Here is a 26,889-nt window from a genome sequence, read left to right as displayed (position 1 = left end):
ATGGAGGAGAAGCCACATTCATGTTCTGTGTGTGGAAAGAGTTTTTCACTGCTGCTATATTTACATAGACATGAGAAAATTCATACTGGTGTGAGAGAGTACATGTGCTTTGAGTGTGAGAAGACTTTTATTACAGCGCAATGTTTAAAACTGCACCAGAGGATTCACACTGGAGAAAAACCTTACATGTGTTCACACTGTGACAAGGGATTTAGTCGATCATCATCTCTGAATGCACATGAGAGGATCCACAGCGGAGAAAAACCTTACAAGTGTTCACACTGTGACAAGAGATTCAGTCGATCAGCAGATCTGAAAATCCATGAGAGGATCCACAGCAGAGAGAAGCCGCACACGTGTGATCAGTGTGGAACAAGTTTCTCTTTCAAAACTCACCTGAAGCTACACATGAAGATCCATGCAGTGGAGAAACCACATCACCACAGTCTGAAATCACAGTAAGTTGCTGAGCAACAAAGTCTCTTCTGTGTAAGTTAGCCACACATCTCCCTATAGGCTGTAATGTTAGGATGTCATGTATAAATGAGGCAATAGAAGCGTTGCTCCGTTATTCCTTTATTCACAACTGTGCCACTTCTAGCAGCATGAACAAACACTGTGTTGACTCAATACCGTATATCTCTTATTAGCTACGCATGCCACAAACAGGTATACGTTGTTTTATATATTACCGTATATAGCCTAACAGATTCTCAAGCTATCATTACATCTTCCCTTTTTTCAAATATTATTCTGTAACACGTGAGAATGTCACAAAAACAAACACCAATAAAGATAATAAACAAACATCTTTCAGTGTCTTCTTTTCTTGTAATTTTAAACATCTTATTCAACAATTGTTTAGAACTTAAATCTTCTTTAGAATCATGAATGACTATCTAGGGATTCCGGGTAGACTACCGGTCACCCACATAGAAGCCGAGGATTATTCTGCCTCACGTGGCAATCTATGTACTAACTATGAAATCTTGCATGTATCCAGGCTGTTTAACGACTCTTCCTTTACGCGTAACAACCTTTTTAGGTTGTTCTGGAACTTCTTGTTCTATGTTTTGATCCTGATTACTTGGATATTGTTCAGCTTGTGCCAGTTCCTCATCCACACTTTTCTCTTCATCAGAATCACGTTGACATGAAGATGGATTGAGGAAGCGTAGATGCTTGGTGTTGTGTGTTTACATACAACCGTAGCAGTCTTGTCTTCTCATTGTCTGTTTTGACTGTAACAGGATCTCCAGGTTTGAGTTCAGGCAATGGTCGAGAACCATGACATCTGTCATAATAAAGCTTGTTATTAGCTTTCGCCATATTGTCGGTTTCTCTCACCTTTGAAAAATCAGGCCACTCAGGCACCAGTTTCTTTTCCAGAACAGGAACTGGTGTTCTCAACTGACGTCCAAGCATCAACTGCGCAGGGCTGTATCCTGTGACTTGGATGGGAGTAACTCTGTAAGCTAGAAGAGCTAGAAAAGGATCTTCTTGCCTGAGAATGTGCTTTGCGGTTCTCACTGCTCTTTCAGCCTCACCATTTGACTGTGGAAAATATGGGCTCGTGGTGATGTGGTGAAACTTGTAAGCTGTTGCAAAATCCTGAAACTGTTGACCAACGAATTGCGGACCATTGTCAGTAACAAGCAGAGGCGGACAGAGTACACAGCTTCATTACTTGAGTAAAAGTACAGATACCCCTTGCTAAATTTACTACAGTCAGATGTCTACTTAAGTAAAAGTACTAAAGTACTTGTTTTTAAAAGTATTTGAGTATCAAGAGTACAAGAGTACATGACGTCTTCACTTCCAGGTCACGAAGGTATCAATCAAAAGCTCAGTAACCAATGAGAACACACTGCTACTAGCCCCGCCCCCACGGGTGAAATGTGTTAGAACCAAGCGGCAACCTCCCCGTCTCTCTCTTGAAACCAACACAGAAGTGAGTTAAACTGCAATTCATTGACTGGCCGCTTGGCCTGGCTGCAGAAGTGAGTCAAATCTGTATCTCCCCCATGTTAAAATTACCAACTTTACAGCAGAAAAAAACAAGTTTACAGCCTGGATCTCTATGTGGCTTTGGTCTATACAGCTAATTTTGCCCTTCATAACAACTGTGAGGGGGGTGAATTATTTTTATAACTCGTCCGTTTAGTTGATTAATATTTAAATTTAAGGGTGTGGCCACTTGAGTGACAGATGGATTGCCGCTGTCAGTGCTAGCCGTTTGTCTGCTGTTACTAGTCGTCACTTCACCTCAGCAAATGTTAACTGCTGAACTTGCCCTCTCTGCAGTTTTTGTACTTTTTTTCGGGATTATTTCATACAATTTAATACTTGGGTACAAAGCCCACGTCTTTGGATTCCGTCGTTATCGTTCGAGAGATCAACCAGCGCTGTATTTCAGTTGTTTTCCTCTGTGAACATGCACTAATGGATGTCTGACAATTTCGTTGCTTTTTGGAGTTTTCAAATTTAAAACGTCAATAAATGCTCGTTCGTTCTGCTCCCATGGAACAGATGGATTATAATATGCTTATGTAAATTACCGTCAGATGAAATCATGCAGGCGTCGGCGCTTTCTCCGTCCGTGCAATAAATGCACATGAATGAGCGCAGATTTTCTAGCGCATTTACTTGCACTTCAAAGGCAATATATCTATGGTTTAACCCATTTGAGAGACGGCCAAAATCAGAATTTAAAATGGACTGAATAAGCTCTCTACGAACTTGAGCGATGCCGCGCTGAAGGACCATGAAAGAGTGATGGATATGTATGCACATAAATCACTGTCACACACAAACACTCTCGAAGTAATACACAGTCTCACTTGTAGCCATGTCTTTTAACTATTATAATATTTCGAAGGGCAAAAATAGGAACGTTTAATTGGCTTTACATCATCAGCTAACTCGATCACGTCGAGCTAGGTGATTTTAGATAGCCAGGCCAGGCTCCTCAGCTCCACTCACGCCCCGCCTGTTTGCCTATTTTCTGTTATCCGGGAGTGACACAAGGCCAAGATGGCGACGGCCGGCTCCGCCCACTTTAGGCTTCAAAAATGCTCTTCAGAAACCTACGGGTGACGTCACGGACACTACATCCATATTTTTTTACAGTCTATGGTCAGAACGGCGAACGAAAACTCAGGCAGCGTAAACGAAAACTCCAGAAGCGGAAATGAAAACTCTGGAAGCGCATTTGTAAGTTCAGATCAGCGATTGAAATATGAGAAATAGTTAGCAAAACAAGCAGTGTATTAAAAACGAAGTCAAAAAATTTGCCTGCGATTTATTCTTTTTCAGTTTTAGACAGTTTTTCAGTTTTATATTTTCATTAGTTTCTTGAAAAGCTACGTTCATTTTTATTGGCACAAGAATAGCTCCATACTGCTCGGAGGTAGTCATTAGGTGTGTTCGACATCGGCTGCGGCTGGATGCACCCGATCGGTGAGAGTAGCCGCGTGCAGGCGGGGAGGAGCTGCAAACGGAGACGTGAAGTCGGACACTTTCTGGTTCCCGTAGTGACCGCTCACGTGGTGTTTGCATACTTACACAGCTGCAGTGAAATAAATGCAATATTTGCCAAATAATACACAGATGTTTCAGAGACAATTTCATTCAATACTTTATGTAGCCTACTGCTTCATCCAGCGTCTGTTTGAACAAGAATAAAGTTAAACTTAAGCTACTGCACCGAAAGTTGGTTTGCCAACCGCCATAAAACACCAAATGAAGAAGAAGAAGAGGAAGAAGCCATAGATACATAGACAGTATATAAACTGGACACAGCGACCCCATAGGTTTCAACGGAGAGAAAGTGAAGCACATTAGAAGCCCTCATTTCCTGATTGCCAAGCGTACTGCGCAGACTCAAACTGAGCTTGACAACGTGGATGTGACTTGAGCAGCCTGCCTGACAGTTGTAAGTTTTCTAGTAGCTGTGCCAAACGAAATCTGAACCATTCCCTTCCGAATCTTGCAGAGATGGAAAGCGTGAGTAGGATCTGTCCATGAGCTAGGAGCAGGAGCAACGTCATGACTCTCTATGGCCTTCTCCCTTGACTTTAACGGACTTTATGCCTCCACGTCCCCTCGATTGCATGCAAGCTTCTCTTCCTGTCTCTACGGTAATTTCCAGAGAGTCGCGTGGTTATGACGCAATCGTTAGCCTACTTTTACAAAAACTGCTTCTACGGGGCCATAACGTAAGATACAAGGTAATGGAGCCTTTTATACATTGTCGTGTTTCTTTAGAAATAAACCATGGACAAATGAAGTCTTTAAACGCCTCAGATGTAAAGTTATTCGCTGTCAAAGTGACGCCAAAATGAATGGGAGTCAATGGGATGCTAACAGCAGGTGAAGGCTTGTTAGCCAATGGCGGCTCCCGGGGGTACCTTCAAACTAATATGAAACGCTTACCCACTGCATAGATATCATATAAAGGCTAGATGTCTCGTCCGCGCTGCTGGCCAATGGAGGTCGACGTCCGCACACGGCGGCCATCTTACGACAGGGTGCTTGCTCACTCATAACATGGTGCATGTACTTTTAAATAACCATAACTTGCTCAATTTTCAACCGATTTTCAAACGGTTTGGTTTGTTATAAACGTCAGAGATGTAGCTATGAAACTGCATACATATGAATAATTATACAAATGGACTTCCATATGAAAGAATTATAGCCACGGTAATGACGTTTGTAAGAAACCAAACCGTTTGTAAATCCGTCCAGATTTCAGCGAGATAAGAGGATTTGTGTGCGTGCTTCTCACTCACCTTAATTCACAGAGCCCTGTGGTAAGATGGCCGCCGGTGATGCCGGAAATGACTCCGCCTTAAGACATAGCCTTTATATGATATCTATGGAAGAAGCCAGCAAGTGGGAATCAAGCGGGAAGGAAGTCGACCGGAAGTTGAAGCCGGCCGCGTGCCACCATCTTGTAGCAGAACTTCACCTGCAGTTAGCATCCCATTGACTCCCATTCATTTTGGCGTCACTTTGATAGCGAATAACTTTACATCTGAGGCGTTTGAAGACTCCATTTGTCCATTATTTATTTCTAAAGAAACACGACAATGTATAAAATGCTCCATTACCTTGTAGCTTATGTTATGGCCCCGTAGAAGCAGTTTTTGTAAAAGTAGGCTAACGATTGCGTCATACCCACGCGACTCTCTGTCGCACAGTAGAGAGATTACCGTATGGACGGGAGGAGAAGCTCGCGGGCAATCGGGGGACGTGGAGGCAAAATGACAAAATAATTAATCAGAATACCTAGCAAAAGTTTCTCCTGCTCCAAGCTCATGGACAGCTCCTACTCACACTCTCCGTCTCTGAGAGATTCGGAAGGTAATGATTCAGATTTCCCTTGGCACAGCTACTAGAAGACAGACGGGTTGCTCACGTCACATCTACGTCGTCAAGCTCGGTTTGAGTCTGCGCGTCAGGAAAGGAAGTGCTAAGAAATCGCTAAAAGTGGGCTTCACTTGTCTCTATTGAGATCCAATGAGATGTTTCTGTCCACTTCTTATACTGTCTATGGTGGGAATGGGAAGTTGATCATGGCACAAGTATTGGAAGTGATCACTTTCCAGTATTATGTAAAGTAGATATTGACTTTAAAATTGATGAAATGTATGTCCATCATAGATGGTGTTTTAAGAAAGCAAACTGGGAGAAATTTTATAAATGGTGTAGAGATGAAGTAAATGAAATGCATGAGGAAACAGAGTATTGATGAAATGAATCATAAGTTAAGTATGTGTATCATTGAGGCAGCAGGTCAGAGTATTCCTAACAATATGAGTCAAAAAGGAAAAATGAATGTCCCATGGTGGAATGAGAAATGTTCAGGAGCTGTTAAGGACAGAAATAGAGCTTTTAAAAGGTTGCATACAACACTTATGAACAATCTTATGGAATATCAAAGAAAAAAGGCTTTGGCAAGAAAAGTTATTAAGGAAGCAAAAAAAGAATCTTGGAGACAATTTTGTTCAACAATTGGAAAAGAAACTACACTAAATAAAATGTGGATGATGGTTAAAAAGATGATAGGTAAACATAAACCCCCACATGTTCCTGTACTAAAGGAAGGACAAAATGAAGCAATTTCAGATATGGAGAAAGCCAATTTACTTGGATACAAATTTGCAGAGATTCATAAAGGTAATCATATGGATGAGTGTTTTAACAAAAGAAAGGAAGAGATTCTAAATGCTAATAAAAACATTCTTAATCCTAGAGAGGAAAATATGTCTATATTAGATACTGAATTTAGTTTATCAGAACTTAAAATGGCTTTAGGCAATACAGGATACTCGTCGCCACACTGTAAAAACTAAAGGAGCCTCAAGTATCCTGTTGGATACTCAAGGAACTTCAAAATGTAATTTTGGTGCCTCAAAGCTCTTTTTCCTATAGTAGGGTTACTGAAGGAGCATTGACAATCTTTGAGGTTCTTGCTGGAACTTATGGGATCCTTTAAGCACTTTGTATTTACTTCAGAGGTTCTGGAGTCACCTTTTCATTACCATGAGACCTCGAAGTGCTTTGGGGGAAAATAGAGGAACTTAAATGCGATAAAAGGGTTATTGGAAGATCTTTTAACATTTAAGTGGTTCCTGGAAGATCTCTTATGTTAAAGCCAGCATCTGGAGGAACCCAATGGTTCAGTGAGGCCCGAATTAGATTATTATTCTATTATTATTATTATCCTATTATTATTATTATTATTATTATAGGCTACTTAATTTTGATTCAGTATACATACCCAGGTGAAAAAGACGTACTATTAAATGTATTAAAAATGTACTTGAGTGTGTTTTTAGTAGACCTACAATACAAATATACTTTAATGCATTTTTAATACATTTAACAGTAACTATAGTCTTTTTCACTTGGGTAGCTTACATATATTTAGTATAGGCCTATTTTATTAAGTCATTTAAACCTTAAACAACAACACTAAATAATAATAATATTATATGAAGAAGAAGAACCAGGAGGATAAAGAGTTTATTCTGTCACGAAACTGCTGCTATTCCTCCGCTGTCGTCGCTTCAGTGATCCTCGCGCTGCTCGCGCGCAACAAAGCTCAGCTGATCGTCATCAGGAAAGTAACGGCTCCTCTCATCAAAGCTTCCGCCGTTTATTCGGCTCTCCATTACAAGGTTTGTAAACTCGCCAAATAAATATAAATACAGAGTCTACTCACTATATATTTAAACACACATATATATAAACTAAATTTATTATACATTACTACGTTTTTACAGTGTTTACCACTCGTTTATTGCACAGTATCTGGTATGAAGGTTTTAGCCGCGATGCTAACTACGTTGATCTAATGAACAAATGGAAATGATTGACTTATTGTCTTAGATTGATTTAGTCATTCAATTCAACATATTTTGTACAACTGTGTATTCAAATTGCTGATATTGCCTAACTAATTTAGAAAATTCTCTGATTCTTGGCGTTTGTTATGAATAACAAAAACAGGTTATAGTTTGGTCTGTTTTTGTTTAGCCTAACTTTACTACAGGTGCCCTCATTCTCTCAAATACCATTTTAAAGCCATTTACTGGTCAATAAATATTATGTTGTGAATAATCAGCTTTGTTCTTTTGTTTCCCCAGAACAACCATTACATTTCTAAAATAATCTGAACATTTCAGTGGCAACATTGAATTACAGTAAGTTACCTGCACCACATGCAAGTACTTTATTACTATGAACTTTCTCTGTGTGAAATTGTATTGTTTGACTGTGTACTTGTGTTTTTTAATCAGATACTCTCTGAAAATCTTTTCTCATGATCTCAAATCTCATTCATGTTACTCAGAAAAATAATATCACAGGTTTGATTCACAAAAAATGCTATAGACATTTTAACTGAATTATAACTTCAAGTTTAGTCTTTTTCGACAAAAAAAATAAATAAATAGGAAAAAGCAATTAGGCTTCAGAAGACTTGCAACACAACCCATAACACATGAGTTGTGAACTCATTGATTATTTTTAGGATCTTTTCTGGGAAATTTTTGGAGCTTAACCATTTTTACATAAATTGTTGCATTGAATTGAACTAGACAAGTGTGCATAAGAATGGTTTCATGAATGATTTACACAATTGTTTTCTGCTTGTGTTTCATGCAGTGAAAGTGAATGGTGACTGGGGTTGCATTATGCCTGAGATCTGCTTTTGGGTTCCACAGATAGACAGTCAAACAGGTTTGGAACGTCACAAGGCTGAGGAAATTATTTAAATTTCACAACTATCACTTTAATAACCTTACTAACAGTAAATTTTGTACTTTGCAGGGATCTCGGTAAGCTGAAATACAAGTTTGATCAAGAATAAAAATCCTCCTGTAGACCTGAAAATCATCGAAGTGCCTGGACCATCCACCAGAAAAGAGGAAAAACAAACGTAAAACGATGCTGTACCTTTTCACTTTTCTAACTCTTTAAGTACCTCACACCAACTTGGTCCCATAGTGACATTTTTGACCACAAACGAAATTGCTGATCATGTGAATTCATATTGAAATGACTGAATTCAACAGTGAACATTCACAGAACAACAGATAATTTTACTGCACCTTAACTCTGTTTCGGGTCGAAGCCTCTACTTCTACTTCCTCTATCTTGTTTCATGAGAATACTCAACAACCATTATGAACACTGTTGATTCAAGTCACACATTTAAGCTTTTCAAAAGCCATAGTGTACATTACAGTCTCCAGTCTAACGGCATCCCAGACTTAAACATTTTATGATTCAAAATAGCTGAATAACTAACCATCAGAGATTTCAGTATAGAGATAAAGGTTACAGCACAATTAGTGTATATAAGCACTGTTGTTTGTTTTTGGCATCTGATAGAGCTTTTGGACTTGGAAACAGTGATGTCAGACTAACCATCGGACTGAAACACAAATGTTTTAAAGTTAAGTATGTGGACATTTTTAATTAGTTCAAATGTAATTTTTTTACATTGATTTATTTAGTGGAACATATGTGTTTCCATGCATTTTGTTGAGATGTCTTTTCTTGTTTATCTATTGTATATACATGGTTGATTATTCATGTTGCTTATTATACTATTTTTTTGTGTAGTCATTGATATTAATCTGTAGTTAGCTTTTTTCCCCATGTGCATGGAAGTGTATGTATAAAAATGAATATCAAATATGTAATAAACAATTATTATTTTGTATTTGGTTCAATTTGTTTATTATAATAGAAGTCAAAGGTAACCATAGTAACAACATGAAATTAAATATTTAAAAAAAAAATGAAATTTGGTTCCTGGAGGCACCCAAAGTGGTTCCACACAGTGCCTAATATAAGAGTTCCTCAGGAAACCTGTGTGGTTCCTCAGAGAACTGCCCCTTTTTAAAGGGTGCCTAGAGGATCTACAGACGGTTCCGCCGGTGTGGCGAAGTGAAGAACCCCAAAAGGTTCCTCCAGGCACCTTTTATTTTTACAGTGCAGGATGTGATAATATATGTTATGTAATGATAAGAAATCTACCTGATAAATTTTTAGAAAAAATTCTTGAATTATTCAATAAGATATGGCAAGAGGGGAAATTACCAAAAGTTTGGAAAAGTGCAACCATCCTTCCATTTCCCAAACCAGGAAAGGATTCTAGTAATCCAGAGAATTATAGACCCATTGCTTTACCATCACATTTAGGTAAATTAATGGAAAGATAGTAGTGGCACGGTTACATTATTTTCAAAGTCCATTTAAACCATATCAAACAGGGTTTAGGAAAAATAAATCAACTACTGATGCCTTAGTAAAGCTCAGCAATGAAATCGAGAAGACACTAGTTATGAAAGAGGTCATGGTGGCAGTGTTTTTAGATATTGAAAAAGCTTATGACACTATGTGGAGAGAGGGTCTATTAATTAAATTAGATAAAATGGGAATCAGTGGGAGAATGTATAATTATATACTAGATTTTCTATCACAACGTACAATAAGAGTCAGAGTTGGTAATGGAATAAGTGAAGAATTTATGGTTGAAAGTGGTATTCCCCAAGGGAGTGTTATTAGTCCCATATTATTTAATGTTATGGTAAATGATATATTTGAAAAAGTTGGGGAAAGAAGTGAAGATTTGTTGTATGCAGATGATGCTGTCATATGGAAAAGGCGACGCAACATTGAATACATAACCACAGCTATTCAAAAGGACATAAAAGTGTTAGAACAATGGGGTATTGATTGGGGATTTAAATTCTCCTTTTCTAAAACAAAGGTTATGTTTTTTACCAGAAAGAAAATCCCAGAAAATTATAAATTTCAGTTATATAATCAATCAATTGAAAGAGAGAAGAAATTTAAATATTTGGGTATGTGGTTGGATGAAAGGCTTACATGGAGACATCATATAGAGCATGTTGAAACAAAATGTAAGAAAGTTCTAAATCTAATGAGGATGTTCACTGGACAGTATTGGGGAGCAGATAAAAAGTCTTTGATGTACATTTATACAGCCTTAATAAGATCTTCCATAGACTATGGATGTGTAGTTTATAGCTCAGCATGTAAAACTGCTTTAAGGAAACTTGAGAGGATTCAATTCAAAGCTATAAGAATTGCTCTTGGAGCTATTAAAACAACCCCCACGAGTGCGTTATTAGTAGAATCTGAAGAATATCCACTTAGTCTAAGATATATTAAGTTGTCTCTAACATATTGGGTTAGGCTGAAGGGAAGTATCAATAATCCAGCCATTTCTGTTCTTAATGATTGCTGGGAGTATCAAACAGAATCAAAAGGGTTTGGCTGGAACATTAACAGTATAGCAGAACAATATAGAGTTAAAGAATTTAAATTTAGTCCTTCACTGGTTTTAAGTGCGGTTCCCCCATGGTTTCTTCCATCACCTGAGGTTACTGAAAGAAAAGAATGAATATACAAATGAAAAAAGTTTTGCAGCATATTGCCAGGGATATTTAAAAACATCATTCAATGGATATGTTCAAATATATACTGATGGGTCAAAAGATCCAAAAAATGGGCACTGTGGTATTGGGATATATATCCCAGAATTTAACAAAAGAGAGGGGTATAGACTAAATAATTTTTTATCTGTATATTCTATTGAAATGACTGGGTTAATAACAGCCCTTAGGTGGATTGAAGAGGTTAAGACATTGAGAAATGTTATATGTACAGATTCCATGGCAGCTTTACTTAGTCTAGATACAGGTCAATCTTCAAGAGAAGATTTGATCATTGAAATTAAATATTTGTTACTACAACTCAAGAATCTAGGGATCAGTATTCAGTTTTGTTGGGTTCCAGCTCATATAGGCATTAAAGGTAATGAGGAGGCAGATAATATTGCAAAAACGATGTTGGAAAACAAATATAGGAATTAATGTACCAATGGGTAAGGGTGAAGCCAAATCTATAATTAAATCAGTAATTGTACAAAAATGGCAAAGGGAATGGGAGGCAGAATTTAATGCAAGACACACTACCATACATATCAGAAGAATGTGACAGGGAAAAGGGTTACTTTACTAAATCTAAACAGAAGGGAATGAAGTGGTCTATACCAGACTTAGACTAGGACATACAGGATTAAACTCCACTTTACATATAGTAGGAAAGGGTAATGGTTTATGCATAGTGTGCCAAGACAGAGAAGATGTTAATCATGTACTTTTTACTTGTGAGAAGTATAATGATGAATAATCTGGCAGCAAATGGAAGGGGAGAACTCGAAATTCTGGAAGAAAATGGCATGACAAGGGAGAGACTTAAAGCTTTATTTATTTATCTTAATAATACTGGTTTAATGAAAAGGGTATAATTGGCCTATATAATTTTGGTATAATTATTATTTTTTTAATCAATAGAAACCTAGATTCTATGACGTTCAAGGTATTACACACTCCTGTACAGTTGGTGGCGGTATAGGCTACTACAAAATAGTCATCTGCCAAGAATCAGAAAAAGAAGAAGAAGAAGAGGAAGAGTTGTTGTAATGGAGATATGCTTTGTGTTTCACATGGAATAAAGTACCAGCTATTCCTCTTATCTTTATTTGTTGTTTCTTGAACAAAACATGGCACCAGGAGTGGGGTCAGAAAGGCGCAATGGAAGCCATTAAACCACCGGGGTCACTGAAGTTGTGTGGAAATGTTTGACGCAAATTGTAGGACTTTCAAACAGCAGTTCGAGTTGTATGTTGTCGCTATTGGACAAGGAGCTGCTGTGGATGAAAGAAAGATTGCCCTATTACTTACCATTGCATGCCGTGGAGGTCTATAACACCTTTAATTTTGAGGAAGAGGCAGACAAGAAGAAACTGGATAAGGTAATGGAAAAATGTTATGCTCATTGTTTGTCAAGAAGGAACGAGACATGAACGATATTCAGAATGCGAGTGCAGCATGAAGGAGAGGCTTTTGATTACTTTCTGACAGATCTCAAGATGAAGGCTTGTAAAGACTTGTAATTTTATTGAATTGAGAGATTCAATGATTCGTGATCAGATTGTGTTTAGTATCTGTGAGGAAAAAACTGAGAGAAAGATTGTTGCGAGAATCAGAACTCACCTTGGATTATGCTGTTAAATTTTGCCAATCCAGTGAAGTAACGTTAGCAAGACAACAAGTGAAGCAGTTTGTTGGAGATAATTCGTCAGTGATGTCATTTCAGAGCGCAGCAGTAGATGCCATTTCATTCAGAGACAAGAAAAGAGGTAACTCAAAAAGTTTCAGAGATAATGACATTGAAAAATTCTCTTGCAAGCGTTGTGGGACTAAACATAAGTTCAGACAGTGCCCAGCTTTCGGTAAAATTTGTTCGAAGTGTAATGGCCCGAACCACTTTGCAAAAATGTGTTTTTCGAAAGACGTGAAGAGGGAAAATAAAGTGCATGTTATGAGGCGCCACGTAGGATTTAGTAAATCAAACTTCGCTTATCAATACATACATAACACACGTGCATACACCTATAAATTACTCGCATACATGTATACTATTGGATGTTCAAAATTCATATATGAAATACACGTGCCCACTAATATGAAATCCATACAATAAATATTATGTTAGTAATGAATGCATACACTTGTGAATAACTTGCATACACTTGACGCACGCATACACCTATAAACACTCGCACATATACATATAAACTTCCATGCACCTATAAACACTCGCACATACACTCGATGCACGCAGACACACCTATAAACACTCGCACATACAAATAAACTTCCATGCATATACACCTAAACACTCGCACATACACTCGAAGTGCGCATACACATCCATAAAACACTCGCGCATACAATAAAACGTGGAGGTGTGCTTTAGTTGTGTATATGTATTTGCGAGTGATTTCATATGTTGATGTGCATGAACTTTTCAGTGTAAAAGGAAGGCATTTCAGTGTACAAGGAAGGCAGTGTAAAAGTCATTTGTGTCATGAAATAAGCATAAACGAGAAAACGCCCCCTTTATTCGTTTTTTCGTAAAAAAAAAGAGATTTCGGCTTGATTTTTCATTTTTTAGTTCACAGGCAAAAAACTAATAAATGACTTCAAAATTCATTTTCCACATGTGGGCGGCCTGACACGCCCCCTTCCGCCGATTGGTCAAGCAAGTCTGAGCATGTGACGTCATCAGTTGTCGCTCAGGTCTGTTCAACAAAATAATAGTCCTCTACTATGGCTACAGATTCTTAAACTGTACAGGGCAGGTCCTATTGGGCTTTCTTCTGTGCAACTTTACGCGTTTCACAGAAATCTTTACATCAGAAATATTAATTATTAGTCTGCCACCAGCCTGTTTTATTTTGCTGTGCGGAGTTAAATCTGTGTGTGGTGAAGCTGCGCTTGACAGCGCCGAGCGGGAGAGGCTCACTGACCAATGTTCAGTCAGCAGTCAGAACTTTTCTTTTAGACGCTCCGTTTTGAATTTTTGTATTTTTTACAGTCTATAGTTTTGACACGGAATGGTGATGGCAAATACTGTAATGCCAATCGGCTGAGGGTGGGTACCGATGATGGTGAAATACATTTTTTACTGAAACTGTAATCATATCCGCGACCCGCGAGAATGAGACAGATGATTGACAGGACGATAGCGAAGGCAATTAAAGGCGCAAGGTAACTTCTGTTAACAAAAAAAAAAAAAAAAAAAAAAGTTTAATATAAGTGACTTTGTCTTTGTTATATTGTTTTTGTTGTTTTTAATCAAATAATTGTGAACCACAAACTGAGCCTTCGTTTTAAAGGGCAATTTCCAAATATATTTAATTTATTTGTTATAATATGGGTAATTTATAATACAGCATAACTAAATAAAAAAACACATGTAATATGTGTGACTATAGGCTAAACACCCCAGTTTTTTTGGTTTTGTTTGTGTGAACTTTTATCCCCAACCATATTTCTTCATGGGCTCCACTCAGCACCCCTACTTCCATGATACTAATAACTGTAATTAACAGTATGCTGACAGTTTATATGTAAAATCTTTGGTATATGTAATCTATATGTAATATCTAAAAACACAGTTTGATGGAAATAAACTTTTCTTAAAGCATGTTGTAGCCTACATCACCACAACTTTATTGGCAGATCACCTTCTATCTGTGTTGTATACTGTAATAGACAATTGTCCTGCAAAATAATGAGTTTTTTGTGAGAAAAACATTGCGAGCAAATGTCGAATTGTTGTTTGAAATATAAATCAACAACGTAAGAAGCTTTAGGCTTTAAAAAAAAAGAATAAAGTTTTCTCATTTATGCTTATTTCATGACACAAATTACTTTTACACTGAAATGCCTTCCGTTTGCACTCAAAAGTTCACGCACATCAACATATGGAATCACTCGCATATACATATAAAGCACACATCCACGTTTTATTTTGTATGTATGCGCGAGTGTTTTATGGATGTGTATGCGCACTTCGAGTTTATATGTATGTGCGAGTGCTTATAGGTGTACTGTATATATGCATGGAAGTTTATATGTATGTGCGAGTGTTTATAGGTGTATGCGTGCGTCAAGTTTATATGTATATGCAAGTTATTCACAAGTGTATATGCATTCATTACAAACATATGTATTGGTATGGATTTCATATTAGTGTGCACGTGTATTTCATATATGTATTTTGAACATCCAATAGTATACATGTATATGCACGTGTGTTATGTATATATTGATAATACATTGGATTGGATTCTGAGAGTAGAAAGTTTTGTACATTTAATACTCCCTTTGGAAGATATTGTTTTCTTCGACTTCCATTTGGAATCAAATCAGCTCCTGAGATTTGTCATCGAGCCATGGAAACCTTTATTGAAGGTCTAGAGGGTGTTTGTGTATATATCGATGATATTGTGGTGTGGGGTCCACCCTTCAACAACATAATCAGCGACTAGTAAAAGTGATGGAAAGAGTTTGAGCACATGATTTAAAGCTCAATCAGAAAAAGTGTAAATTTGGAGTCACAGAGATAAAACATTTAGGTGACAAGCTGCCTGCAAAATGTGTGGAGTCACACCCAGCAAAAGTGCAAGCCCTCCTTGTTATGCCTCCACCTAGTGACAAGAAGCGAATTCTGCGGGTCTTGGGAATGGTGAATTTTCTTGGAAAATTTCTGCCTAATCTGTCAGCCAAAACCACCCATATGAGAAAGTTGTTACAAAATGATCAAGAGTTTGTGTGGCTTCAGTACATGATCAAGAATAGAAGAGGTTAAAGGGGATTCTTACTACTGAACATGTCATTGTTTCTTCTTACTACTGAACCTGTCCCCTGTCCTTGTCATTCCAGTGTCAATGCGGCAAAACATGCTTCGTCGAATTCATGAGGGGCATATCTTGATATTGAAAAATTTGGGGATTATTTGGTGGTTATCGATTATTATTCCAATTATCCTGAAGTTGAACAGCGCCGTCATACAACATCGAATGACATGATTCAACGCATGAAATGCATTTTTGCAAGGCATGGAATTCCTCATATTGTGCAAAGTGACAGTGGTCCTCAGTATAATAGTCGCAAAATTCAGGCTGTTTGCAGAACAGTATGGCTTTAAGCATACTACATCAAGCCCCCTTTATCCAAAGACAAATGGTTAAGCAGAAAAAGGGGTAGAAATTGTAAAAAGACTTTTGAAAAAAGCCGCGGCAAGCAATTCTGATGAAAATCTCTCTCTACTAGAGTTACCGTTCTTCTCCACTCAGTTGTGGATTATCTCCTGGTGAGTTATTGATGAATCGTACAATGTTGCTTTGTGGTACTCTTTATTTTTAAAAGTTGTATAATCATTTTCAGATCTGTGTATACAAAATTTTAATATTTTAATGATCTACCTCCTTTATACTGATGTTATCATAAAGTAAAACTATATTTAGATTCATTTGGACATATTATGCAACTGTAATTATCTGTAGTGATTGATGAAGATGAGTGTCAGTATTGTTTTGTGTTATTGATGTTTTGTCATATTGTGAGAAATTACAGTATTCTCTTTCAGTAGAGCTGTTTTATAGGCTTTTATCATGTATCCTGACTCAAATAATGTGTTTCTAACAGCAAACACTCAGAATAAAGTGAGATGATCTGCTGATGATCCTGAATGGCTTGTTGAATGAGTGTTGATAGTCTGAGGCTCATCAATATTAACAGATCTGCTGAAAACACTCTTTATTTCATGACAACAGTTTCTGTTTTCACCTCATTTATTATGCTGATGTCTTCAGATCTCCTGTAGATTGACACTTAAAGCTAACAGCTTTGTCAGTAGGCTGAGGGTAGGCTATTTGTTGGTTACTATGTACATTTATTCTTTAGTCTTTATGCGGTGAACTGTTTTTCTTAGCATTATTTATATTTGGAATAATTTAATTACATTATTTATATTCTGTTACCAGTAAGTATAAAACAAACTCGGCAACTGATATATGTTTTTTATTTTGGGCAGATCAGCTCCTCCCACTAAGATTTACCATAATTGAAGCTCCTCCCACACCAATTACATCAACAGTGAAGCTCCTCCCACTGGAGTGATTCTCCCAATTGCCCAATAAATGCTGGAATATTCCCATCAGTCTACAAGTGAATACGAGCATCAGGAAGAGCTGAAATCTGCAAAGACTGAGTTTATTAAAGTGGACAGTGAGAACATGAGTGATCCAGAACCCTGCAGAATGAAACACACTGAAGATCCTGAAGAACAAAGAGGTTGGTGTTTATTCTTCATTCATTCATGATGCTGAAGAACATTCATGTTAGAAACATTCAAGCTCTTCATCACTTTTAGATAAACAATTAAACTATGAAATGGGTATAAAAGTTTCATTTTTGGTCAAATATAATTTTAGCTTTTCATTTCATTTATATCTGGTTCACAAATTTTCAGTAACAGGACTGAGTAACACATGTAGGAAACAGATAATTCTCAAAAATAGTTCACTGAAAACTAGTTAAAGCCGTGGTCAGTCTAGACTTTCAGTATATGACATTTACAGACACTGTCGTGATATGTCACTCTGTAGTGTATTTTTTACAAAGATAATTCAATGTATAAAAAAATTATACAACCCAAATTCCGGAAAAGTTACAATGTTTTTTAAATTTGAATAAAACGTAAACTAAAAGACTTTCAAATCACATGAGTCAATATGTTATTCGCAATAGAACATAGATTATCTGCAATTATCTGCTTATAATTTCACCAACAGTAATTCTGGATTGCCTCCACCAAACAAGTAAATAGGAAATAAGTAAATCAGAACACTGCGCGTCAAAACAGCCGTTCTCTAAAGATCTAGACTGCAGGCACCCGGACTCTTCTACGATGAAGCCATGTTGTTGTAATACCTGCAGTGTGTGGTTTGCCCTGTCCTGCTAAATTACACAAGCCCTTCCCAGAAATAGACGTCTTCTGGAGGAGGGGAGCATATGTTGCTCTATAACTATACCTTTTAGCATTCATAGAGCCTTCCAAAACATGCAAGCTGCCCTGACCATATGCCCTTATGCACCCCCATACCATCAGAGATGCTGGCTTTTGAACTGAACGCTGATAACACGCTGGAAGGTCTTCCTCCTCTTTAGCCCGGAGGACACGGAGTCTGTGATTTCCAACAAAAATTTGGACTTGTCTGACCATAGAACACTCTTTGAAGTTTTCCTCTTTGAAATAGTACATTTTAAATGAGCCTTGGCCCACAGGACACAACAGCACTTCTGGACCATGTTGACATACGGCTTCCTTTTTGCATGATAGAGCTTTAGTTGGCATCTGCAGATGGCACGGCGGATTGTGTTTACCAACAGTGGTTTCTGAAGTATTCCTGGGCCCATTTAGTAATGTCATTGACACAATCATGCCGATGAGTGATGCAGTGTCATCTGAGGGCCCGAATGCATCCAATAAAGGTCTTCAGCCTCGTCCCTTACGCACAGAGATTTCTCCAGTTTCTCTGAATCTTTTGATGATGTTAAGCAGGGCCGGCCCGCGGCATAGGCGGAATAGGCAAATGCTAGGGGTGCCACTCATCCATAGGGGCGCCAAAATGAGTAATTTTTTTAATTTAAAAGAAAAAGAAAACATTTCTCAGTTTCATTCATGGTGAAAACATGAAATGTGCCATAATTTAGTGGAAGATTGCTACCATCAACTGGAAAACAAACACTTTTGCTTGTGCTCCATGAATAATTTGTGCATGAATGACATTTGGACGATGACATCACTGTTTTATCCAGAGTGCTATATATAAATTAACTAAACTAATCACTTATTTACAACAAAAATAAATCATCACTGAACTTACTTAAGCTCAGCTGGGCTATGACACTATTTTCTTCTAGATCTGCTGTACAGGAGAAGCAAACTTTTTTTGCGTTATTTTCCTGTTATCACTGTAAAGCTGCCTTGAAATAATCTGTATTATAAAGGTAATTTGACTTGAATGCTAGATGTTATATATATATATATATACAGGGCTTGACATTAACTTTTTTGCTCACTAGCCAATGTGGCTAGTGGTTTTCCAAAGTTACTAGCCACACAGCATTTTTACTAGCCACATTTTTGTTGTTGTGAAATTACCTGATAAAAGTTGACAATGGCGTGCTAAAATGTACTTGAACTCGATTTACAACCCTTTTAAATGTAAAACCACTGTATACACCCAAATCAAGACTACATAAATATATAACAATACAGGTCTTTATCATTAGCTCTGATAAGGTTGTGTGTAAAGCTCCTTTTTTTTAAATAAAACCATGTATTATGTAGCCACATTGCTCCACCGGCATAACTCCAGCAGGTTCTTTGCTGTCGGTCACTAGCGACAATACTCATTAGGGCTGTCAAAATTGTTCAAAAATGACCTTCGAATATTCCCTCTAAAAAAAAAACACATAGCTTAGGCTATTCGAACTATTCGAACATCTGGTTGCGCATTTTGTCAATGACGCGCATTACGTCAATAACAGGACAAATTAATACAAAGAGACATACTTGTATAGGTAGTTTATTTAAGTTTAAACATATTTGACAACGTATCACCTACACGAAAACAAGTAAATCAACTAATGGCCAAGACCGCAGACCTCACTCACTCTCGCTCGCTCACTCGCAGGCACTCTTTCTCTCTCTCGCCCTCACCCTCAACACCAAACGCGAATAGAGCATCTGGCGCGAGTGTAAAGACGCGTTTACGCGCGTCTGGAGGTCTTGCGGCGCGAATGAGGCGTCACGCGCTCTGTGCATAACAGTTTAAAAATGAACAACAACAATAAGCGAATGTTGAGTGCTGATCAAGAGTTTTATGCAAGCAATTTAAGGTCGCGACTCTTATATAGCAGGCTTCATACAGTGATTGAAACAAATATTATTAACATTGATTGAAGTTTTACAGTATATATAATCGACATTGAATGCTCCGAGCGAGCTGTGCTGTGGTAAACATGGAACTTTTCCTTGACATGAAACGGTAAATAATCAAACCAGTGGAAGCCTGCAGTGCATGAAACTGCTGTATCTAACCTACCTTATTCATGCAATATCTATTCAGTCAGTACAGTAGCCTACACTTCAGTAATGTTTCTGTTTAACGTTCAATAAAATGACCCCTCAGGCAGCGCGCCCACTCGCAAAGCAGACAGCCGCGCCTCTGCTACCGCGGGCGTTTTTCCACATTCGAATATTAATTTTCACCTTCGAAATTTCTGTTTTATAAAACTATTTGAATATATTCGAATTTAGAATATTCGTTGACAGCCCTATGGGAGTTGTTGTAGTGTCGTAGTGTCACACTTATTTTCAGATGCCTTTTGAAATGACTACAATTATTCAACCCGCCAAAGTGGCTAGTTGGAGTGACTGTGTTACCCGCCACGAGCAAAATCCACCCGCATTTGGCGGGTTGGCGGGTGTTAATGTCAAGCCCTGTATATATATATGCTAAATAATCTTGAACACAATGACGGGGTGAAATGGGCTGTGATGCATGAGGCACCAGGTAAAATCTTGCCTAGTTCAGCAAATTGGTCAGGGCCGGCCCTGATGTTAAGCACTGTAGATGATTTACAAAGCCTTTGCAATTTGAAGTTGAGGAACATTGTTTTTAAAGGGGTGGTAAAGTATGATTTGACTTTTCTAACTTTAGTTAGTGTGTAATGTTGCTGTTTGAGCATAAACAACATCTGCAAAGTTACAATGCTCAAAGTTCAAAGCAAAGGAAGATATTTGCTTTTAAAGAAAAGGACTACAAAAAACGGCTGGTATGGACTACACGAGCTTCCTCCCGGGTTTAGTGACATCAGCAAGCCCAAAATGTACATAAACCCCGCCCCCAGTCCATGTTGAGAAGAGGAAAAGTTGTTCTATAAGAGTACATTTGTGAGTCAGCTCAACCTTTAGCATCAGTCTTTTCATGTGCAATAGAAAGTCACTCTGTGTGCATCTCACAACAGTTCCTATACGAGCGATTTATAAATTATCATGACAGAATATCCTAATTGGAGATAGTTAACTCCACATCAGCAACATATTAATTCATCAACTAACCATTCAGAGACGTCCTGTTGCATTCTACATGTTGTCACTTCTTCTTGAGTCTCTCTATCTTTGTCTGACTCCGTTTTAACATAAAGGCAGAACAGTTTCTGTCATTTTACTGTGTTTGCGTGAGGTAATCACAGCTGCTAACACACAAGAGCTCTTGAGCACCAGTTTGTAGTAAAGCATGTACTGCGCTAGAAATGGAAAACTACATACTTTAAAGTATGAAAATAGTCTTCATTTTATTCAAATTTTTTAAAAAACGTCCCAACTTCGGGTTGTAATAAATCCAAAATATAATAATATACAATCTGCTCGACCGGACTGCAAAAAGTTTGTGTTCTTGTAATTCAAGAGGCCACTGTGTGACGTTTCTGTGGCAAGCAGAGCGGGAACTGAATTCGCCAAACTCGAACTGAAACACAGGGAAATTCACTTTATTTACCTTTTTTTTTTTTTTTTTTAAAACAGCAAAGTGGTAATATTTTATAGCAGTTGTCTACTTTAATGTCCTTTCACTTATTATTTTTTTTCTCTTTTATGATTTTGATGAATAATAATATTTTTCTTTGATTTCAGACCTGATGGAAGAGAGCGAGGAGAGAGAAGAACTGAGGGAAGTGAAGGAGGAGAATGAAGAACTGAGTGAAGTGAAGGAGGAGAATGAAGAACTGAGTGAAGTGAAGGAGGAGAGAGAAGAACTGAGGGAAGTGAAGGAGGAGAATGAAGAACTGAGTGAAGTGAAGGAGGAGAGAGAAGAACTGAGTGAAGTGGAGGAGGAACATCATGTCAAACCTGGAGAAAAACCTTTGAGTCGCTCAAAGACTAAACAGACATTTTTAAAGAAAAGAAGAGCCAATAAATCTACAACCTGCACTCAGTGTGGAAAAAGTTACACAACCAAACAGTGTCTTCATATTCACATGAGGATTCACACTGGAGAGAAGCCGTTCACATGTGATCAGTGCGGGACGAGTTTCACACAAAAAACACATCTTAATACACACATGATGATCCACACTGGAAAAAAGCCGCACACATGTGATCAGTGCTGGAAGAGTTTTGTAAATTCATCAAACCTTAAGATTCACATGAGGATCCACACCGGAGAGAAGCCGTTCACATGTGATCAATGCGGCAAATCATTTCGTAGGGCATCAGTCCTGAAGACACACCTGGCAGTTCATATGAAGGAAAAGCCGCATTCATGTTCTGTGTGTGGAAAGAGTTTTTCACTGCTGCTATATTTACAAAGACATGAGAAAATTCATACTGGTGTGAGAGAGCACATGTGCTTTGAGTGTGAGAAGACTTTTACTACAGTGCAATATTTAAAACTGCACCAGATTATTCACACTGGAGAAAAACCTTACAAGTGTTCACACTGTGACAAGAGATTTTGCGATTCATCATACCTGAAAACCCATGAGAGGATCCACACTGGAGAAAAACCTTACAAGTGTTCACACTGTGACAAGAGATTCAGTCAGTCATCACATCTGAAAACACACCAGAGAATTCACACTTGAGAAAAACCTTACAAGTGTTCACACTGTGACAAGAGATTCAGTCAGTCATCACATCTGAAAACACACCAGAGAATTCACACTTGAGAAAAACCTTACAAGTGTTCACACTGTGACAAGAGATTCAGTCAGTCAGCTAATCTGAAAACCAGTGTTGGGGAAGCTACTCTGAAACTGAAGTTTGACAAGCTACTCGTAAGTTAAAGTAGTTAAACTACAGTCAAGCTACCCTTTAAGTAGTTAGCTACACTACAAGTTACTATCAAAAAGTAGCTAGCTACATTGAAACTACTTTTGATTTCAGAATACTTCCTGCTCATTGAAATGTTTAATTTAGTTTTTCCACTGCAATAGTATATAAACTGATAAAGTTTGGTAGACTGGTGACGGATGATTATTGATTCTCCAGTAAGAGTCTCCTTTTTCCTGCCAGACCTGTTTTCTCTATTGTGTTTTAAGTCAGATCACTGAGATTCACCTTTCGGAGCCCAGACGTTGAATCGTTAGGTTGATTGACTTTCACCTTTTGTCTTTAATGGCTCTGGGATGGCTCTCGGAATATTGGAGTTCCTGGCCAGTATCAGCATGTGAATAGTTATGCTGATTCAATTGGACTGGTAGTGCTCTCAGAGTAGGGTGTGTCCCACTTCATTTGCATGCTTTATTCAGAGTTTCCGCCTCCATGTAATCCCTCCCCCTTGGAATGTATATAACCACAATGTATAATGTTTTAGTTAGACTTGGTGACTGCAGCTACCGACAGCTCGTGTTTTCAATAAAGACTCTTGGTGAAGAAACAACCAAGTCTCCTGGTCTTTCAATTCTGAGTTTCCAACAATGCCAAAGAACTCTTTGCTCAAGCTCACCGTCTCTGCAAGATTAACATTGGCAGTTTGCACGCACAGCTACAAGAAGATTTACATCTGTCAGACAGGTTGCTCACGTCATCAAGCTTAGTTTGAGTCGGTTTGAGTCTGCGCGTCAGGAACTGAAGTGCTAAAAAATCGCTAAAAATGGGCTTCACTTGTCTCAGTTGATTTCCAATGAGATGGCTCTGTCCACTTCTTTTACTGTCTATGGGAATCACCCATGTGAATTGCCCAAGTAATATACAGTAGCCTAACGTTAGCCCAGTCCTTAACGTATCAACATAATATTATTCTTTATTTTACAATGATGGACATGTGTAATGTGTCGATTATTTGCTCATGCAACACTAGCATGTTAACCAAAATTGTGAGATTGGGTTTAAAATTATTTGAAAACGTGCTTCAAGAAGTCAAACAGTGCTCTTGTACATTCGTATCAGCTGCCGGCAAAGTTGTCAGAGCTGACAAATGGACGGACAAAGCCAGCAATGTGGTGTCGACCCCCACTCACCAGCTTGGTTCGGTTGTCAGTGGTGTCATGTCTTTTTTTCAGTTCAGGTATTTAGCACTGAAGTGCGCCCCAGAGCCAGAATATCTGCCCTCCACGGTTCAAAGTACCCCGACTCTCTCCGCATTCGAGATGCTGTTTCGTGCACAGCAACTTACTCATTTGCCCCCGCCGAAAGTTGTACAGACCAAAAAAGACAAGCTGAACAATGACATTCTGGGGAACCTGCAGACCCAGGGAGTGGGCTTTTCTCTTTCAAAGAGCACAAACCAAGGCTCATTTTTGCTGATGGTAAGTTGATTATAATATTTGAATTATGGTATTATTACATTTGTCAAAGAGTTCCACTTTTCTACTTTATTCACAGCCTTTCGTAAGATAATTTTCATCTCATAATATTTTTTTCTTTGTATTTTCAGACACTAACAAATTGCCTTTAGTACATCACAAACCAGCAGACTGTGATACGTGATGCGTCTCACCATGACAGAGATGTGATTCCTGTTCCATCATGCTGGAGCTTTGAAGGAGACAATGAAGTGAAGAGAAAGAAAATTAAGGAGCAACCCATGTGTGCTGCATTTCTGAAGAGTCACTACCAAGCCCTGTTGTCTTTGTGTGAACAACCATACATGTCCTCAACTTATGCTTGGAGAGCACTGAAGGAGGACCTTTTCAGTTTTGCCACCTGCCTTCTCAACTATGTGGAGTACCTGGAGAGGAAGAGTGATACTACATCTGCAAGTCATAGCTCAAGTAAACCTGTCGGAGTTGTATCTGAAAACATTTCCGTGACACACCACAAAAAAACCCTTCAGGTGGCTGCAAGGTACCAGTTGCTGGACAATGTTATGTGTCAAACAGATCCTCTAGCGCCTGTGCTCCTGGATGAGACTGTACAACTGGAGGAACCGTTTGCAAGTTCACGGCACAGATTTGACTTCATCAACAGAATCCAGCTGTCTGTACCTGTCGATGTGCTGAAATACCAACCTGGGGGAAATAAGACTGGCATCACCTTTCTGTGGAAAGTGGAAAGGACCAGAACACAGGACGAGCAGCTGACACAGACCGCTCGAGTTGTCAGTTCTCTGCAGCCATTTCTCCCACAGTACCACACCAGGTACATGAAGAACAAATTCTAGAGGAAGGTAGTGAACGTGGCTAAGGTGACACCAAGCATCGTAGAGGCAATCTATCAGGAAATCTTTTATTCCAGAAAGCTTGGTTAACTTACCATTTGGTAAATCATAACCTCTGGGTTGATTTACCCCAAACTCGCATACCATGAGTATGTCGGTTCCAAAACACCTGAGAAGAGTTAGTTTAATCAACCTCCTACTGGTTACCCAGAGTTAATGCGCGCGCACGGTGAGTACATAAAGACATTTTCAATGGATCGCCGATTTCAGGAGTCACCATGGAAACCCAGGGAGAAAAAAATCGAGCTACATACTTAGGTGAAACTGAGTTGGAGGTTTTAATGCTTGCTTATGAAGACTATAAGCCCATTATAACAAAAAATAAAAAAAATAAAAAAATACTGCTGCATCAGCAAAAGAAAGAGAGTTGGCTTGGCAAAAAATAACGGACAGAGTAAATGCATGAGTTTATAAAATTATAAATGGGCTATTTTCCCCTTTCATTGTGACGCAAAAATTATTTGGGGCATGTAATAAAAATAGACAAGTATTTACTTGTTGGCCTCCATATATTTCTTAATATTACAGTATGCACATAATTGGCTAGTAATATGTTGGATTTGGATACGAATCCTACTAAGCCAGAAGAAGTGTGAGCCAAGTCAAAATGAAACACAAAAACTTTCTCCAGCAAGGTAATATTTTCTAAACTTGTTACTGATGCCATGTAATTTAGTTTTCTATGTAGCCAATAGAAAGAAGGCTGAGTTAAGGCCCGTAAAACAGGTGGGGGTCCACCTCCACCTTCTCTCGCCCCAGCTGAGGAGCTGGCACTGTCCATTAATAAAGGGCGACCTGTGGTCGATGGGATTCCAGGGGCAGTTCATCGGACTCAGCTGCCAAGACAAGTGGCTTAGTAAAATGTAGGTGTACCATATTAATACTTGATTTATTTATGTTTTCACTGTTTTTGTCAGTGTTTTAATAAAGAAAATCATCAACATTGTCACCATTTTAAATAGGCATTTTGAATGCATTTTACAGTCATTGATTCACTTGTGCAGTATGCATGCTGCTTTGACTGCATATGCTGTTGCTGTGTACTGTAATCTTATTACTAGTACTCTTAGATGTTTCTAATGTCCTTCTTTATTAGTTGTATTTGTTTAAGAATATACATTGAGTATTGAATATGCATAATTATCTTATTGGTTTAATTATCTTGCAGTTGCTGATGGCCACATTGTATTATTGGATCCTCCTGCAACACCACACTCTGTCACAGTTGTAAGTGATTATTGTCTTTAGGTTTCTGTTTGCTAGACCAAGCATCCTTCCTTATTTCACTAGGATGATGATGAAGAGACCACTTCTGCTGTGACAGAAACAGAAAATGGTGGGAGGCCCATAGAGGTATGATGCATAGAATGCATTCCCCCTTTTTTACATAAGAGAATAAATAAATTGTCATTGTCATTTTACAGAATATGGCAGGAGATTTTAATACAGATGAGGGTCCATCTACCTCCACACAGAATCTTAGCAGTGTAAGAAATGTTCTGCAGTTCTCCTTCCTCATTTAAATATTTGGTCTGTGTTTGTATTACAGACTTTATAAGTCATGTTTAATTATTCTGTCTTTCTAGTTGCCTGCCAAAGAGCTGTATAAGGTCCACCTTCAAAAGCAAATCAGAAAAAGTGACATGGAGATGGACCTTATACAGCTTCAAATGGAGGAGAAAAGGCTTAACCGA

The 26,889-nt window shown here is 38.2% G+C and overlaps 1 protein-coding gene across 6 annotated transcripts; it reads left to right on the top strand.

Moving 5' to 3' along the window:
- The first annotated feature begins 11,995 nt into the window (after window positions 1-11,995).
- Window positions 11,996-25,508, top strand: LOC308697495 (uncharacterized protein). Of its 6 annotated transcripts, XM_081376782.1 has the most exons (5): window positions 12,009-12,364; window positions 15,846-16,275; window positions 16,778-16,828; window positions 16,999-17,258; window positions 21,670-25,502. In XM_081376782.1, exons 4-5 carry the CDS (start codon window positions 17,105-17,107, stop codon window positions 22,617-22,619), a joined length of 1,104 nt encoding a protein of 367 aa, XP_081232908.1. In that variant the 5' UTR covers window positions 12,009-12,364; window positions 15,846-16,275; window positions 16,778-16,828; window positions 16,999-17,104; the 3' UTR covers window positions 22,620-25,502. The 6 variants fall into 6 exon arrangements, with proteins under 6 accessions (XP_081232911.1, XP_081232909.1, XP_081232906.1 ...); XM_081376785.1 differs by lacking the exons at window positions 15,846-16,275; window positions 16,778-16,828 and adding an exon at window positions 12,709-12,751 and having other exon boundaries at window positions 11,996-12,364; XM_081376781.1 differs by lacking the exon at window positions 16,778-16,828.
- The last annotated feature ends 1,381 nt before the right edge of the window (window positions 25,509-26,889 follow it).

The sequence above is a fragment of the Scardinius erythrophthalmus genome, assembly GCF_964197995.2.
Source record: "Scardinius erythrophthalmus genome assembly, chromosome: 1".
NCBI classification, from domain to species: Eukaryota; Metazoa; Chordata; class Actinopteri; order Cypriniformes; family Leuciscidae; genus Scardinius; species Scardinius erythrophthalmus.
Note: the sequence above shows the minus strand (reverse complement) of the source record. Positions and strands in the feature narration are given on the sequence as shown.